The 17,094-nt window shown below is 37.7% G+C and overlaps 3 protein-coding genes across 4 annotated transcripts; all 3 read right to left on the minus strand.

Annotated features, from left to right (window-relative positions):
* Positions 1-29: 29 nt before the first annotated feature.
* LOC147540678 (callose synthase) lies at positions 30-4,571 on the minus strand. The gene is made up of 8 exons (XM_086640157.1): positions 4,380-4,571; positions 3,752-3,832; positions 3,079-3,275; positions 2,700-2,800; positions 1,450-1,574; positions 1,261-1,354; positions 1,081-1,148; positions 30-314 (listed from the first exon to the last, which is right to left on the minus strand). Exons 3-7 carry the CDS (start codon positions 3,266-3,268, stop codon positions 1,095-1,097), a joined length of 564 nt encoding a protein of 187 aa, XP_086496283.1. The 5' UTR covers positions 3,269-3,275; positions 3,752-3,832; positions 4,380-4,571; the 3' UTR covers positions 30-314; positions 1,081-1,094.
* Positions 4,572-5,817: 1,246 nt separating this feature from the next.
* LOC147540679 (nucleosome assembly protein 1;3-like) lies at positions 5,818-10,424 on the minus strand. 2 transcript variants are annotated; one of them, XM_086640159.1, is made up of 12 exons: positions 10,089-10,424; positions 9,929-9,966; positions 9,735-9,830; positions 8,863-8,964; positions 8,296-8,388; positions 7,734-7,815; positions 7,324-7,385; positions 7,041-7,231; positions 6,618-6,768; positions 6,469-6,512; positions 6,111-6,263; positions 5,818-6,026 (listed from the first exon to the last, which is right to left on the minus strand). In XM_086640159.1, exons 1-11 carry the CDS (start codon positions 10,168-10,170, stop codon positions 6,143-6,145), a joined length of 1,062 nt encoding a protein of 353 aa, XP_086496285.1. In that variant the 5' UTR covers positions 10,171-10,424; the 3' UTR covers positions 5,818-6,026; positions 6,111-6,142. The 2 variants fall into 2 exon arrangements, with proteins under 2 accessions (XP_086496285.1, XP_086496284.1); XM_086640158.1 differs by having other exon boundaries at positions 6,107-6,263.
* Positions 10,425-11,413: 989 nt separating this feature from the next.
* On the minus strand, positions 11,414-16,767 carry LOC147540680 (nucleosome assembly protein 1;3-like). Its single transcript, XM_086640160.1, has 12 exons — positions 16,298-16,767; positions 16,138-16,184; positions 15,945-16,040; positions 14,851-14,952; positions 14,253-14,345; positions 13,669-13,750; positions 13,260-13,321; positions 12,983-13,167; positions 12,541-12,682; positions 12,399-12,442; positions 12,032-12,185; positions 11,414-11,680 (listed from the first exon to the last, which is right to left on the minus strand). The coding sequence occupies exons 1-11, from the start codon at positions 16,380-16,382 to the stop codon at positions 12,068-12,070; spliced, it is 1,056 nt and encodes a 351-aa protein (XP_086496286.1). The 5' UTR covers positions 16,383-16,767; the 3' UTR covers positions 11,414-11,680; positions 12,032-12,067.
* Positions 16,768-17,094: the final 327 nt, after the last annotated feature.

Below are 17,094 nucleotides of genomic sequence, written 5' to 3' on the forward strand. Positions count from 1 at the left end.
TCTCGTGCCAATACCCAATATTGAAATTGTTTTACACGAAAAGATTCGTCTTTTGAAGTAGTAAACATGGAAATTTAGCATTTGATACAAATATTTAACAGAAAGCCATGAATGCTATAGGAGTACAAACAATTGATAGTACGAGGTTTTCGCCATCAAATCAAATTTCGAGAGAAACAAAACAGGGTAGAGAGAGTCTACAATTTTGTTTGTCTCGTGACAGAATGTATCAGTTTGCAAATGTTACTGCTGCTTACTTTCTAATGAGCCTCCGAGCCCACTTGTTCATCCCCAATTTCAGTTTTTTCTCTCTCCTGTAAATTTACAAAACAAACAATAGACTCTTAAATATTGAGTTATGCTGTAGGTAACAGTCTCTGTCCGGCCGAAGGCCAAGACCAAGCTGAAGCATGAGATTATTGGGCATCTCGGCTGAGATACACTACGTAGATACTGAGTCCATAGTAGACTCTTTGTTCTTCTGGAAGCAGGTGTCTAGAGAACTCAATCAGGTTACTGATCACTTAGCTAAAGTTAGATCCTCAATTGGTGAAGTAGAGCTATACCTAGCTGACTTTGATGATATGACTAAGCAGCTTATCCAACAGGATAAGGTGGCCATTATGCCATTATCAGACTGAGAATTTGCAAATGATAGCCACATCCATACAAACTCAGATGTACAAACTACAGAGTTACACTGTTTGATGCAGTTTCTGTTTTGGCTTTTTAAGTGGGTTAGAATTTCTAACTTCTTATTTTTGGAATTGAAAAAGACTCAGCCACCGACAAAAGTGGCATGAATCCTATGCAATGGTTGGATTCACGCCACTTTCTCTTGATGAAAACAGGGTGAATCCAAGCCGTTGGATAGAGAGATTCACGAGAAACTCAAGCCACTTTTGTCGGCTTCCTAATCACGGTTGTTTTGGAATTCTGTCTTTGTATAGATAGGCGTAGTTATCTTTACTAATGTCTGGTTTCTTTTCATGGGTTCAAGCCGTGGAGTGGAAAAACAAGACAACTAGAAGAAGAAGGTCTGTAAACATTTCATAGAAAAGAAAAATGTCTAACACAAACCTCAAGATATCGCATTATAGCCTGATCAATCTGTGCTTCTTCACGATTTCTGTATGAGCGTCTAGAATCTACACCAACCAAGGGAAATAATGGCATTACTACTATACCACCATGGTTAAAAGGTGATAAAACTTCAGGAAAAACCATAAGTAACAAATTGGAAATGTTATGTGGTTTCACCTCATGATTAACTTCAACATCTTGTGTCGGATTCACAGCCTTCAAAACCTCGAAGAGGATAGCAGCAGTTTGATATGCCTTGGTAAGTTTTGCACTAAGTTATGGAAATAAGTATTAAACAAACAAAGATATACCACATTACAGATATATTTTCCAAGCAAATAATTGAGTTCATAACAGCAAACTAACCGATCGGACTTATCGGCAGCCTCCTGCAATTCTCCGATGTATTTTTTGTAGAAATGTAGATTGAAACTCTGCATTTCACGTGCATCACTCTTTTTTTCTCTTCCCATTAGAGTTGGATCATTTTCCTGAAAACGGGTAAAGAAGAACTCGGTGAACGCTGAATGAAAAAAAGAAAGCACAAACAGCGTCATAATGTTGTACACTCAGTAAAGCTACTCATGCAGCCAAAATATAAGCGATTAAAGGTAAATACGTCGAAGAAATGAGCATTGAAGTGAGGAAGTGAGCTATGGAATTCTTGTGCATATATTTTCACTTATCATGCAGAAGATGATAACAGAAAGTATTCTTGCAAAATCTAACAAATGGAAAATGTGAAACTTATAACTTAGTGGCACCAGATCTTCTCGTTAAGCCGAAATAGAGTTTGAGAAGTACAAAACAATAAATTTACCAGCACTAAACACCTTCTCTAATTCGATTGCCTTTAACTTCGTAACCAAAATTACAGGTCCAGCTCCTGAAAACTGTGATAATGTGATTTTAAACACAACAAATCCCTTCAGAAACATTATCCCAGCAGTATTCACAGTGCCTAGTTTAATATATCAGAAAGATGCTATTACATCCCAGTAAATGAGGATTTGTTATTGCGTTACCGTCGAAGGCATCATGACAAACCTCAGCCAGAATTTTCAAGTACAAACAATAACTAGAAGTAATACCAAGATGGAGCTTCATCAAACTATGACTACTAAAAGTAGAGAGTGGACTTCAGCCTAAATGCTCAGTTATTTTGTTTAGACTACGACTTTACAGACTCTTTTATGGCCCATGCCGTAGTGGGATAGATTAATACAAGAATAAGAATCTGGTTTCGTGCCCAGGCAGCTCGAGTAGAACAATAACATAATTCAAATGAATTGGGCGGATTTCCGGAACTCGCACTTCCTACATGTCTTGGTAGTATCATGTGTTGTAAAGTTATCAGGATATCTATACTCACTCCGGCAACAAGTTGAACTACTTTGACTGCTAGTAATTGGTGATGAGATGTGTATCATTGTATCCATGCATTTTGTCCGTCAGAACCGGAGTGTTAAAGACTTGCGTTGTTATGGCAATTTGGGTTTCCCATTTAAGATGTTGCCTACCTTGTAAAATACAAGGGAAAAGTCTCTTGGAAATTAATCACAACGATACGAAATGGAGTTATAGTTAAAATCCTTACAAAGAAATTTCCTACTCACCCTTTCTAGACGTTGTAGAAGTGCAGTCTTGAACTGACGAACAGTACGTCCGCTAGATGTTGGATCCAACTTGTGAGCTCTCTCATAAGCAAAGAATCGACCTTTACGAAAACAACATTTATACATCAGATTATACCCGTAGTTAACACAACAATCATTTGCAGATACATATATAAAACACACCAAACAAGTTTACTAGACTCTTATGCAAGATGACTAAACCTAATGAAATGAACTAATCTTTATAATTAGAGATAAACCTAATGAAATGAAATATCTTTATCATTAAAGCTAAACCTAAAAGAAAAATATACAAATTTAACACGATAATTCACAAAATGAAACTTAAACTCAACAGATTGGATAAACGAAGCCTTACATAGATAAGCTACTCTAGGATTTTGAGGTTCAACTTCATTAGCAACACGAAGGATAGGTGCAATCTCTGAAAGAGATGACGGAACAGCTTCACTATAAAAAATTGATTCACCATCATGCTTTCCAGCAGTTTGAGTCCGCGTGATCCGCCTTTGTGGAGTTTGCTGATCATTACTCCTACTGAACGACATTTTCAACCTCAGAAACAAAGGTCAAAGTCAAACTCTGTTTCTAACTTTCTTGGATTTTTACTATAGCTTTACAACAATACTTAGACATGAAACTAGAAGTAGCTTTAAGTTGTGAAATGGGTTTGAATTGCCATTGCTCTGGTAGATGAAACCCGAAGTTCAGAGAATAAAACAACAAAGTCAAGGAGAGTAGAGAGAGAGAGAGAGAGAAAAGGTAAGCTTGACTTTAAGCAAACCTAGAAGAGAAGTAAAGTTCAATTGGAAATAAAAAAAGAACATGCCAACAGAATAAACCACCAAGAAAAAGGAAATAGAAAAAGAAGAACACGCCAATAGAAGAAAAAGGAAATAAAAACTTTTATCTTTTTTTTACTGGTAAGTGGGACTGGTGGAATCTGACTTAATAAACGTTATTTATGAAATCTCACCCAATTCAATTGAAACTTGCATACAGTAACTTTCTTTGCCAATATTTGGTCATACCTCTGGTTCTACTGTTCTAGTGACTTGAGGAAGCAAGAATGACGGTGTCTCACTCGTCTGGCACGTCTCATTCTGAATAGTCTAGTTGACCCACGATCAACCCAAATCAGCAGTTCAGATAAATCATCAGATGCCACATTTCAGACAAAAGCAACAATTTAAAATTGACACAGAGGCAATTTAGACTTCAAGTCAGATTTCTGATCTGACTAAGAAAAAACAAACTCTACTATAATCAGCAAATAGTTTGAAGCTTAATCATATAAATATAATTACTGACTGAACCCTAAGCTACCAGTCCAAAAAAAATCAAAATCAAATTAGGGCATAAAAAATAGTAATTCGAAGAGTAAACTTGAAGGTCTCCAAGAACATCAACACCATTTCTGGGATTTGACAAATATGTATCGTTCGTGACATCAAAATGTTGACCTGCTAGGGATTGAAGATTCAAAAATGAACAGAAACAAAATCATCAAAATAAATAGTTAAAGTAGAGAGAGAGGGGGAGAAATCACACGTTGAGTGAGAGTTGAGAGCATTATCATTCGAGGCCTTCTCCTAACTAAAATACTAGTAGGTTATAAGTTGATTAGGGTTTAAGTAGCGTTGAAGATTTTGAGTTTACCAGTAGTACGAACACCACCACCAGGAAGAGGAGATGAAATCGAGATCAAACTTGTTCTAAACCTTCTTGTTTTTGTTACTGATGCTCATGGAGACTGTAGAAGAAGATGAGATTTGGTAGTTTTTCTGTCTCTTCGAGTGCTTTATATCAACTCTCTCTCTCTCTCTCTCTCTCTGTAGAAAAAACTGTTTTAAAACAGAAACGATTTTGTGCCCTTCTTCCTGACCCAAATAAGGGCGGGAAAATATCTGTGGCCAGACCCGTGTCCGAACCGAACCCCTCTTGTGATATTATCCAAGGTGAGGGATCGCGCACATGTCACAGTCATTTTGGTGACCAGACCTCGCCTCGTGCAAAGAAAACGTCTGGTACAACGTCTTGTATCGTGACCCAACAACAAACCAGGTCTCTCGTGCAACGCCTGGTACAACGTGGACCAGACGACAAACGAGACCTCGCGTCGTGCAGAGAATCCATAACGTGTTGTATCGTGACCCGACAACAAACCAAGACTCCTCTTGTGCAGAGAATTCATCTGGTACAACGTGTCACATCGTGACCAGACGACTAACCAGGCCTCCTCTCGTGCAAAGAATCCGTTGGTACAACGTGACCAGACGACAAACGAGGCCTCCCCTCGTGTAGGGAGGCGATACATCCGTTTGACACAACTATTAAACGAATCGTTGTGACACGCGACAAACGTGGCTTGGCCTCGTACGGGGAGGATAGCACTACACCCTTATTTTTGCAAGTTCACTGTTTGGAGTCCCAATATGCTATTTACTTCATGTTGAATCAAAGATGCCACTTACTTCATCAAAGCTGGACGCAAAGTTCGCTCCTGCTTGAAAGTTATAGAATGTAGTAACGTCTGGTACATCACCCAACCCTTTTAACATGTGGAACGATAACAGACATCTGAATCACGTTATAGAATGTAGTAACGTAGTTTTCCTCTTCTGTATCGAGCTTTAAACAAGCATTATTTGGGATAGTTACTCTTTGTTGAATGACTATTCCTCCTTTGGATCGGGTTTATTCTTTTTGGTGAAACAGGCCGACTCGGTGGACCACCATGATGGATATTTTTACAATTTTACCTTCCATAAGGATGATGAATATATGAATGTTAGAAACTATCTGGTTTATCTTTCATGTTCGACATTCTGATTAATCGCCTTTTTGTTACCCATTGACACATTTTTCTAAGGATAATCTCCTAGTAAGCTAGGTCACTACGATAAATATAATTCTTAATCTGAGATCGGCGCAGTGGGTTGAGAAGTTTGAGACTGAGTTTTGACTTCGGCAGAGTCTCATGCTGATTCCCAAGCAATGTGGGACTATAACAGTTGGACCTATTATGATATTTTTACATGAAAAGATTCGTTTTTTGTAGTAGTAAACATGGAAATTTAGCTTTCGACAGAAATACTTAACAGAAGCCACGGATGCTATATGAATATGAAAAATCGATAGTATAAGGTTCTCGCCATCAATTCATATGTTCAAGAGAAGCAAAACAGGTAAAGAGAGAGTCTACATTTTTGTCTATCAATTTGTAAATCATAACGTTGCTTACGTTCTAATGAGCCTCCTCCCAGTACCCTCTTGTTCTTCCCCAAATTTGGTTTTTGCACGATCCTGTAAATCCACAAAAGAAACAATAAACACCGCCTAAATGCAAAAAAGAAAAGATCAGCAGAAGATCAATAAGTGCATACCTACTTATTGCTCTTATATATGTCACTGTCATCGTATCAGTTCTCAACTTCTTTGTCATCGTCATCTCCATCAATGTTTTCAAGAACATCTTCCTCAATAGCCTCTTTGGTGAACCATGACACAGCATGAGGAATAAGTTCGTCTCGAATTGTTGATCTTCAAAGACATGAACAACACAGTTAGAATATGTCACAACATTTTATTACATTATAATAAAATTCAGTTCTATCACAGATCTGATAAAGACCCAGAGTTTTTGGAGTTAAGGGTTTATGTTTTATAGGACGATGACTTCTTTATCATATTGCATAGAAGACAATCTTAAAATGATAAACAAGAACGAAAGATCGAAACATCTTACCCAATGTTATAATCTTGTTCCATTTTAGTTGCGAAGTTTTTAGCCTATTCAAATATCATAAAGAAAAGAAAAAAATATGTTACTAAACATCAGTGTTGATTGTTAACTGCCAATTAAGAAGAAGAAGAAGAAGATGCTGCTGAACTTACAGTTTGATCTTGTGGTGGACTGAAGAAATTGAAGAAACTTTCACAATCTTCAGTTTTAATGATAGTTTTTCCATATATCGGTCCCTTTTTTGGCTTAGTTTTCACGACTTTTTGTGTCAAGCTCTTCCCTGGGTACCATTCAATCTTCATCCTACAAGTGCCAAACCGAAGTGATCTTTTTAATAAAAAAAATAAATTAGAGATGCAATTCGTCGAAGGCAAATGAGTTGTCCGAGTTGGAGTTTGTTTTAGTTGGTGGTGGAATTGTCATTTCAGGTTTTATAATGACTCAACCAGATTCAAAATCAATTACTCGTACGAGTTAGAATAAACAATCACTCTTAAATCCGAGTCTAGTCAGTTCAGATCTCGAGTCAGATGTCATATTTGACTACAGAAGAAAGGAACAACTTACGAACTCACCCAATTGCTTCTTGCAGAATAGGAATAGGTTCAACTTCATCAATCATCTGATAGGTTTTTGTAAGGATGGTATTCTTGAAATAAGGATTAGTATCGAAGAAGAAATCAAGTTTAAAACCCTTGGGTTCATCAGTCCTACACCATTTGATATCTTTCAGATATTTGAGAGCATCTTCATCATGCTCTGATATCTAAATGCCACAAAAGTCGAGTAAAACAAAGATAAGTTAGTATACGTAAGAGAGGGAGGAAGGCTGTCAAATTTTAACTACGATTTTTATACCTCTTCCAGTAGTATTTTGTTGTTCTTCATTGCAGTAAGCCAGAAGTTAGGGACTCCTTTCTCTGTACGGGACAAAATAAGATATAGATCTCAAAATACCGAATTAAGATATGGTGTTTTTTTTCTGTCTAAATCTGGCTAGTCGGCTGACTTGTTTTTGTCCGGTGTACAATAGCCATTTGAGCATATTTCAGACAATGGACTCTTAAAACTTACTGATCTTATGTACGAGTCAAATGTTACCTAAAATCAGCTTCAGTCAGTTATTCGGACAAGAAACAAAGATTCCAAAATCAGTTCAGACAAGTTCGTTTTAGAAATAACTAACAATACATGAACTCTAATTGGAAAATGTTCCTAATACTGTAATTAAACAAATATAAACTTTAAACTTTTCCTTTACTTGGTACCTTTTGTGGCTTTATCCTCTTCTTCGTCTAATGCAAATTCACTCGAAGCTACTTCAACAATACCATTCACGATTTCGTTCCTCTAAAAACAAAGCATATAACACGACTGAAGATGATTAGACACTTTTTTGAGAAATCAGCAGCCAAACTAAACAATATTTGGATTACAGAGATAATATCAACCACGTCATTAGCATTGTGAACCCTGAGTTGAGAGGCGTAAGCTACATAGATTATCTATGAAGATTGTGGAGAACCCATACATAGAGTCTCATAGTCATCAGAAAACGATGAGCCAGGCTCGTCCACTATGCCCAGCCCGTTGTCCTGGATAAGCTCGGCCCTGTTTAAGGCCCAAATGGCAAACTAGTCTAAACCCATGTGAGGCCCTTCACAGGCTTAGACCTTGCCTAGCCTGTTTAAAGCCCCGGACAGTCAGATTACCCCGACTTGTTCTCACGACTCAGTGTCAACGAGAGAGAAACAATACAGAACGAGGGTTTGTCTTCTACATGAGTGCAATCATTCACCAAAAATTGTTGTGTTAGGTTGAAAACTTTACCTTTGTGTAGAGTGGTTCATAGTGCTTTTGATATTTGGCTTCAAGTGCGGCTCTCTCCTCAACAAACTTTGCTTCCAATTCATCATGTCGCCTCTGCACATAGAGAAAAAAATAACGATACACTCAAGGTTCACCTCGCTAGAAAACCAACTAATAGCTCCTTTAAGTTTGTTAATCATTTTGGGCATTTCATGGAAAAGAATAGAAGCACAGTCTTACATCAAAAATAGGATTCGAAAGTTCAATTTCATTTTAGAGAATGTATAAACAAATAGAAGTCGTAACAAATTGACTGTAGCATTGAATAACTGGACAAGAAATACCAAAATATGTAGCAGATGCATCACCAGGCCACGTTATTCTTACTTAACTTTACAGCATGAACTTCTCCTAATCAAACTAGTTTGTTACCATTTGATCCCAGCTATATATATATATATATATATATAGAATAACCCAACAACTTCAAAGCTTAGACTTTAGAATGTATAACATGCAATACTAATTAAACCGTAAACCCACCACTGAAAAGAGAAAATATAAGCATAAGCAATTTGAAGAGCAGACCTGAATTTCTTTAAGAACTTCAACACGCTTCCTCACATTAAGTGGAAGAGTCTCCATGACGAGGACATCGAGACGTTCTGTTGCTAACCTTCGAAGGTTATCCTGTACAAATCCAAAATGTATAAGTGCATAAGAAAACAATCAAATAAAGGTAAAAGTAGGAAAAGCAATATATAAAGAATAGGATTGAAAATTGAAGTCTAGTATAGGGAATGTCTAAACAATAATAGTCATTGGATAATTTAACAGGAAAGCTTAATAATGTCTAGCAGATACATCATCAGTACATACTACTATTTTTAATTAACTTGTAGAACTGCTCTAGCATCTGCCCGAAGCGGGTCAGGGACTGAGCAGCCTGGTCTGGCCGGCCAGCCAAACAACTGGAGCTGGAGATGGTTGGTCCGAGCGGGCGCTAAGCCTGTTTAGAGTCCTACAATGAGCTAATCTGACCCGTATAATGAGTACAGGAATGAGAACGTCCTCGGGTATCCTGGTCCACTTTAAACAACTAACATATACCTATTATGGAAGCACACTAGTTTTCTCTCTCTTTTTTTGTTGTCTGAGTCTGACTCGTCTGGCTAGTCAGATTCTGAGTCGTCTGAGTCAAATTGACACAGAATCAACCCAAATCAGCAACTCAGATGAATCAGATGTCACGATTCGGATAAAAGCAACATTCCAAAATTGACTCAAGGCATTTCAGACCTTGATTCAGATTTCAGATCTGACTTAGAAAATACAAACTTTACTATAATTGGCAGATACTTGGAAGCTTAGTCATATAACTATAACTACTGACTAAACCCTAAGTTACCACTCAAAGAAATCAAATTAGGGCATAAGAAGAAGGAATTCAAAGATCAAACCCGAAAATCTTGAAGAACATTAACACGATTTATGTCAGTAGATGAAAGTTGGTCGTTCTTGACAACAGGATGTTGTCCTGCTAGGGCTTGAAGATTCTGTACAAAATCCAAAAGTGAATAAAACTAGAATCATCATTCATCCAAATGAAGTAGTTGAAGTAGAGAGAGAGAGAGAGAAATCACTTAATCAACACCTTGAGAGTATTAGCGAGACCTTCTTGATCAACGGGAGCTTCACATCACAAATTAAAGAAAGAAGAGTAAATAAAAAGTTCAATCAAATTCTCCTAACAGAAAATACTAAAATGATTGAGTTGATTAGGGTTTTGGTAGCGCTGAGGATTCTGAGTTTACCAGCAGTACGATCACCGCCGGGTAGAAGAGACGAACTAGACATGTCGGAAACCTTCTTGTTCTTGTTACTGCTGCTGCTCATGGAGACTGTATTTTCTCTCTCTAAGATAGGAGAATCGAAGGGAGAAGATGAGATTGGCGGTGTCTCTCTCTCTCTAGTCTCTGGTAGTGGTTTATACAACTTTCTCTCTCTAAAAAAAGTTGTTACAAAACAGAAATGGATTTGACGGTTTCGTGCCCTTCTTCGTGAACCAAATAAGGGCGGGAAAATATCTGTGGCCAGAGCCAGACCGGTGTCCAAACCCGTGTCCGGACCCGTCTATACAACCCGTCTATACAACGAACTTACAAACCTTTGTGGTATTATTTCAAAAAATGGCCGAAGTGATACTGTGATAGGGAGCTTTAGGCCCAGTAGTAATTCGGCAGTTTTGGTGTTTATCACATCGTCTCGATGTATCAAGGCCTTGGAACAACTAACATAGATCGTAATCGATTTCTCAAAAAAAAAATGGAGGAACTGATAGGGGGCACACCCGTCCGGCACCAACTATAAAAGGGATTGTGTCGTATCGTGATTAGACATTAAACTAGGGCTAGCCTCCTACTTGGAGGCGTTTGGACACAACTATATAACAAATCGACAAATCGTGTCATATCGTGACCAAGTGACAAACTAGGCTAGATGAGTTCATGTTGTGAGAATTTTCTAGAACTTCACCGGAATCTGATAGCTCTAAAATATGTTTCATTGTGAGCCCTGAGCCCCAAGCACCTCGAGCCAAAGCCCGATCGCTGCACGTTTGGGAATCCTTCTCCATTCCACTTAGTTGTCTTCAATGAGTTGCCAAACAATTCATTATAAAGACCAACTAATTTCACTAGTTCAACGATGTGGGACTTTTAAGTTACGAAGAGAAATGATTGAATGTCATATCTCATCTAGAGGTGGGCCTCGCCCCGCCCCGCCCCGCCAATGTGGTAACCAGCAAATAAAGGAGTCTTTACTGGTAACAAACGGGTGAGTTTCATCCTCAATTAATTTCTTAATTGATATAAACCCAACAATACCGTAAGGATGATGAACGTATGACTGTTACAAACTATCTAGCATATCTTTCACGTTCGACATTCTGATTGATCGCCTTTTTATGACACATTTTTTTAAGGATGGTCTCTTAGTAAGGTAGGTCACTACAATAAAAAGAAATCTTAATTTGTGCTAGGCACAGTGGGTTGAGAAGTTTGAGACTAAGTTTTGGCATCGGTCTCGTGCCGATCCCCAAGCATTGTGTGTGGGACTATAACAGTTGGACCTATTATGATTGTTTTACATGAAAAGATTCGTTTTTTGAAGCAGTAATTAGTAAACATGGAAATTCAGCATTCGATAGAAATATTTTACAGAAGCCATGAATGTTATACGAATATGAACAATCAATAGTATGAGGTTTTCACCATTTAATCATACTACAAAAGAAGCAAAATAGGGTAAAGAGACTATATCAATTTGCAAATCTTACCGTTGCTTACGTTCTAATGAGCCTCCCAGTACCCTATTGTTCTTCCCCAATTTTGGTTTTTTGGCGCTCCTGTAAGTTTACAAAACAATCAATAGAGTCTTAGTTACTGAGTCTATCTTGTCTGAACATATGTTGTCTAACTGTGATTTGTTTTAGTCAAGCACAAAATAGTTATTTTAGATTATTTCAGACAGCAGACTCTTTGTTCTTGTGACTTATCTTATGTCTGACTCGAATAGACTTAAAATCACCCCGACTTATCCATCTAGACAAGTTAGACACAAAAGTCAGATTAAAGACAAACGTTCTGAAATCTTACTAGAGTCAAATCATATCTTGAGTTGGATTTAGGTCTAAACAAACACCTAAATGCAAAAAAGAAAAGAAAAAAGATTAGCAGAAGATTTATAAGTGGCATACCTTCTTATTGCTCTTGTATATGTCATTGTCATCGTATCAATTCTCACGTTTGTCATCGTCATCCCCATCAATGTTTTCGACAACATCTTCCTTGATAGCCTTTTCGACGAACCATGATACAGCATGAGGGATAAGTTTGTCTCGAATTGTTGTTCTTCAAATGCAGGAACAACACAGTTGGAATATGTCAAAACATTTTATTACATAATAATAAAACTCAGTTCTATTGCAGATCCGATAAAGACCCAGAGTTTTTGGAGTGAAGGGTTTAGGGTTTATGTTTTATAGGACGATGACTTCTTTATCATATGTGCATAAAAGACAATCCTATAATGATAAACAAGAACGAAGGATTGAAATATCTTACCCAATGTTATAATCATGTTCCAGTTTAGTTAGTGAGTCTTTAGCCTATTCAAATATCATAAAGAAAAGAAAAAAAATGTTACTAGACATCAGAATTGATAGTTAACTGCCAATTCAGAAGAAGAAGATGCTGCTGAACTTACAGTTTGATCTTGTGGTGGACTGAAGAAATTGAAGAAACTTTCACAATCTTCAGTTTTAACAATAATTCTTCGTCCCTTTTTTGGCTTAGTTTTCAGGACTTTTTGTGTCAAGCTCTTCCCCGGGAACCATTCAATCTTCATTCTACAATTGCCAAATCGAAGTGAGTTTTTTATAATAAATCAAAGATACAAATCATCACAAATAAGTGAGATGGTATCTGTTTTCTTCGATGATTGAATTGGAATAGTCCATGGTGGACTTGTCTTAGTTACGGGTGGAATAGTCATTTCAGGTATATATCTGACTCAAATGGATCCAAAACAGTCATTCGTACGAGTTAGAAAAAAAACGAATATTCTTAAATACGACTCTAGTCAATTCAGATCTCGAGTCAGATGTCATATTTGAGTTACAGTGGAAATGAACATCTCACGAACTCACCCAATTGCTTCCTGCAGAATAGGTTCGACTTCATCAATCATCTGATAGGTTTTTGTAAGGATGGTATCCTTGAAATAAGGATTAGCATCGAAGAAGAAGTCAAGCTTGAAACCCTTGGGTTCATCAGTCCTACACCATTTGATATCTTTCAGATATTTGAGAGCATCTTCATCATGCTCTGATATCTAAATGCCCCGAAAGTCGAGTAAAACAAAGAAAATTTAGTATAAGCAAGAGAGAGAGGAAAAGTGTCATACTTTAACTACGATTTTGATACCTCTTTTAGCAGTATTTCATTGTTCTTCATTGCAGTAAGCCAAAAGTTAGGGACTCCTTTTTCTGTACGGGACAAAATAAGATATAGATCTCAAATTCTGAATTAAGATATGCTGTTTTTTCTGTCTAAATCTACCAAGCCGGAATCTGACTTGTTTTTGTCTGGGGTACAATAGCCATTTGAGCATATTTCAGAGAATGGACTCTTAAAGCTTACTGATTTTACATACGAGCCAAATGTTACCTAATATCAGCTCAAGTCAGTTATTCAGACAAGAAAAAAAATATTCCAAACTCAGCCTACCATTCTGACAAGTCCGCTTGAGTTTAGAAAAAACTAAAAATACATGAAAATGTTCCTAAAAGTTAAATGAAACTATATAAGCTTTAAACTTTCTTTTACTTGGTACCTTCTGTGGCTTTATCTTCTTCTTGATCTAACGCAGATTCACTCGAAGCTACTTCAACAATACCATTCACGATTCCGTTCCTCTAAAAACAAAGTATATTACACAACTAAAAATAATTAGACATCTTTTTTGAGAAATCAGCAGCCAAACTAATCACAATTGGATTACAAAGACAATATCAACCACATCATTAGCATTGTGAACCCTGAGCTGAGAGGTCTAAGCTACGTAGGTTACCTATGAAAGTATGAACCTATGAAAGTATGAAGATTGTGGAGAACCCATACATAGAGTCATAGTCACTAGAACACGATGGGCGAGGCTGGGCCACTATGCCCAGCCCGTTAGCCTGGATAGGCTCGGCCCTGTTTATGGCCGACATGGCAAACTTGTCTGAACCCATGTGGGGCCCTTCACAGGCTTGGACCTTGCTTGGCTAGTGTAAAGCCCCGTACAGTCAGATTACCCCAACTTGTTCCCACGACTCAGTGTCAACGAGAGAGAAACAATACAGAACAAGGAATTGTCTTCTACAGGAGTGCAGTCACTCACCAAAAATTGTTGTGTTAGGTTGAAAACTTTACCTTTGTGTAGAGTGGCTCATAGTGCTTTTGGTATTTGGCTTCTAGTGCGGCTCTCTCCTCAACAAACCTTGCTTCCAATTCATCATGTCGCCTCTGCATATTGAGAAAAACATAACGATACACACATGGTTCACCTCGCTATAAAATCAACTAATAACTCCTTCGAGTTTGTTAAATAATTTTGGGCATTTCATGGGAAAGACTAGAAGCACAGTCTTACATCAAAAATAGGATTCGCAAGTTAAATTTCATTTTAGAGAATGTATAAACAAATAGAAGTCGTAACAAATTGACTGTAGCATTGAATAACTGAACAAGAAATACCAAAATATGTAGCAGATGCATCACCAGGCCACGTAATTCCACGTAATTTTTAGTTAACTTTACAGCTGAACCTCTCCTAATCAAACTAGTTTTGTTACCATTTTTGCCCAACTATTGATCAAAAAGCATGTAATAATTGAGATGCACAAGCTTAAAGAATAACCCAACAACTTGAAAGCTTAGACTTTAGAATGTATAACATGCAATACTAATTAAACCGTAAACCCACCACTGAAAAGAGAAAATATAAGCATAAGCAATTTGAAGGGCAGACCTGAATTTGTTTAAGAACCTCAACACGCTTTCTCACATTAAGTGGAAGAGTCTCCATGACGAGGACATCAAGAGGTTCTCTTGCTAGGCTTCGAAGATTATCCTGTACAAATCCAAAATGTGTAAGTGCATAAGAAAACAATAAAAAAAGGTAAAAGTAGGAAAAGCAAAATGTAAAGAATAGAATTGAAAGTTAAAGTCTTGTATAGAGGATATCTAAACAATATTAGTCATTGGATGGTAGAGTTGAATAATTGAACACGGAAACTTAATCTCTAGCAGATGCACCATCAGTGTATACTATTATTAGTAACTTGTAGCACTGCTCTAGCGTCTGTCCGAGGTGGGCCAGGAACTGAGCAATCTGGTCTGTCCCGGCCAGACAAACAAGTGGACAGGGACATGGTTGGGCCGAGTGGGACCTAAGCCTGTTTAGAGCCCGACGATGAGCTACTGACCTGTATAATGAGTACTGGAATGAGGACTTCCCCGGGTAGTCTGGTCCACTTTAAACAAGTAACCTATAGCTATTATGGAAGCACACTAATTTTCTTTCTTTTTCTCTCGTTGTCTGTGTCTGACTCATCTGGCTAGTCAGATTCTGAATCGTCTGAGTCAAATTGACCCAGAATCAACCCAAATCATTAATTCAGATAAATCAGATGGCATGATTCAGATAAAAGCAACATTCTAAAATTGACTCATGCAATTTCAACTTTGACTTGGAAAATACAAACTCTACTACAATCAGCAGATAGTTGGAAGCTTAATCATATAACTATAACTAATGACTAAACCCTAAGCTACCACTCAACAAAAATGAAATTAGGGCATAAAAGGAAGCAATTCAAAGAGCAAACCAGGAAGTCTTGAAGAACATCAACATGATTCAGGCCAAAGCAACATTCTGAAATTGACTCAAGGCAACTCAGACCTTGAGCCAGATTTCAGATCTGATTTGGGAAATACAAACATTACTATAATCAGCAGATAGTTCCAAGCTTAATCATATAACTATAACCACTGACTAAATCCTACTTTACCACTCAAGAAAAACAAATTAGGGCATAAAAAGAAGCAATTCAAAGAGCAAACCCGAAAGCCTTGAAGAATCTCCACATGATTTCTGGCAGTAGGCGAAAGTATGTGATTCGTGCCATCAGGACGATGTCGTCTTAGGGCTTGAAGATTCTGTACAAAATCCAAAAATGAACAAAATTACAATCATCATTCATCAAAATGAATTAATTGAAGTAGAGGGAGAGAGAGAGAGAGAAAGAAATCACACCTTGAGAGCATTAGCAAGGCCTTCATGATCAGTGAGAGGATTGAGAGCTTCACGTCACAAATTAAAGAAGAGTATGAACAGTTTGATACAATTCTCCTAACTAAAATACTAAGGTAGAAGTTGATTAGGGTTTCGGTAGTGATGAGGATTCTGAGTTTACCAGTAGAACGACCACGACCACGGCCAGGAGGAAGAGACGAACTAGACGTGTCGGAAACCTTCTTGTTCTTGTTACTGCTGCTCATGGAAACTGTATTTTCTCTCTCTAAGATAGGAGAATGGAAGGAAGAAGATGAGATTTTGTGGTGTCTTTCTCTCTCTCTCTCTAGTCTCTCGCACTTCTTTAATAACAACTTTCTCTCTCTAAACAACTTTCTCTCTGTATAAAAAGTCGTTTCAAAACAGAAATGGATTTTGACGATGTCGTGCCCTTTTTCCTGAACCAAATAAGCGCGGGAAATATCTGTGCCCAGACTCGTCCGAATCCGTCTATGCAACAAACTTACAAACCTTTGTGGTGATATTATCAAGGTCCGCGGACCTGATAGGGGACACACCCGTCTTGACGACACCAACTATAAAACGGATCGTGTCGTATAACGACTAGACGTTAAACAAGGGCTAGCCTCCTACAGGGAGGCGTCTGGACACAACTATATAACAAATCTACAAATCGTGCCATATCGTGACCAAGTGACAAACTAGTCTAGCCTCCTACAAAGGGGCGATACATTGGTCTGACACGATTATAAACACAGGTCGTGTCAGAGATCATGACCAGACAACAAACCAGACCTCGCCTCGTACAGGGCAGATCACAACTCACCTTAATTTTCGAAAGTTCGTTGATGAGAATTTCAGATCCTATCATCTTATGCATGAGTTGATGTTGTAAGACTTTTCTTAGACATCACCAGAAACAAATAACTATAACAAATTTTTTGCCGTAAATGAGCA

This window comes from Eschscholzia californica, unplaced genomic scaffold (genome assembly GCF_041429995.1).
Source record: "Eschscholzia californica isolate CP2 unplaced genomic scaffold, dmEscCali1.0.p SCAF_5, whole genome shotgun sequence".
In the NCBI taxonomy this organism is placed as follows: Eukaryota; Viridiplantae; Streptophyta; class Magnoliopsida; order Ranunculales; family Papaveraceae; genus Eschscholzia; species Eschscholzia californica.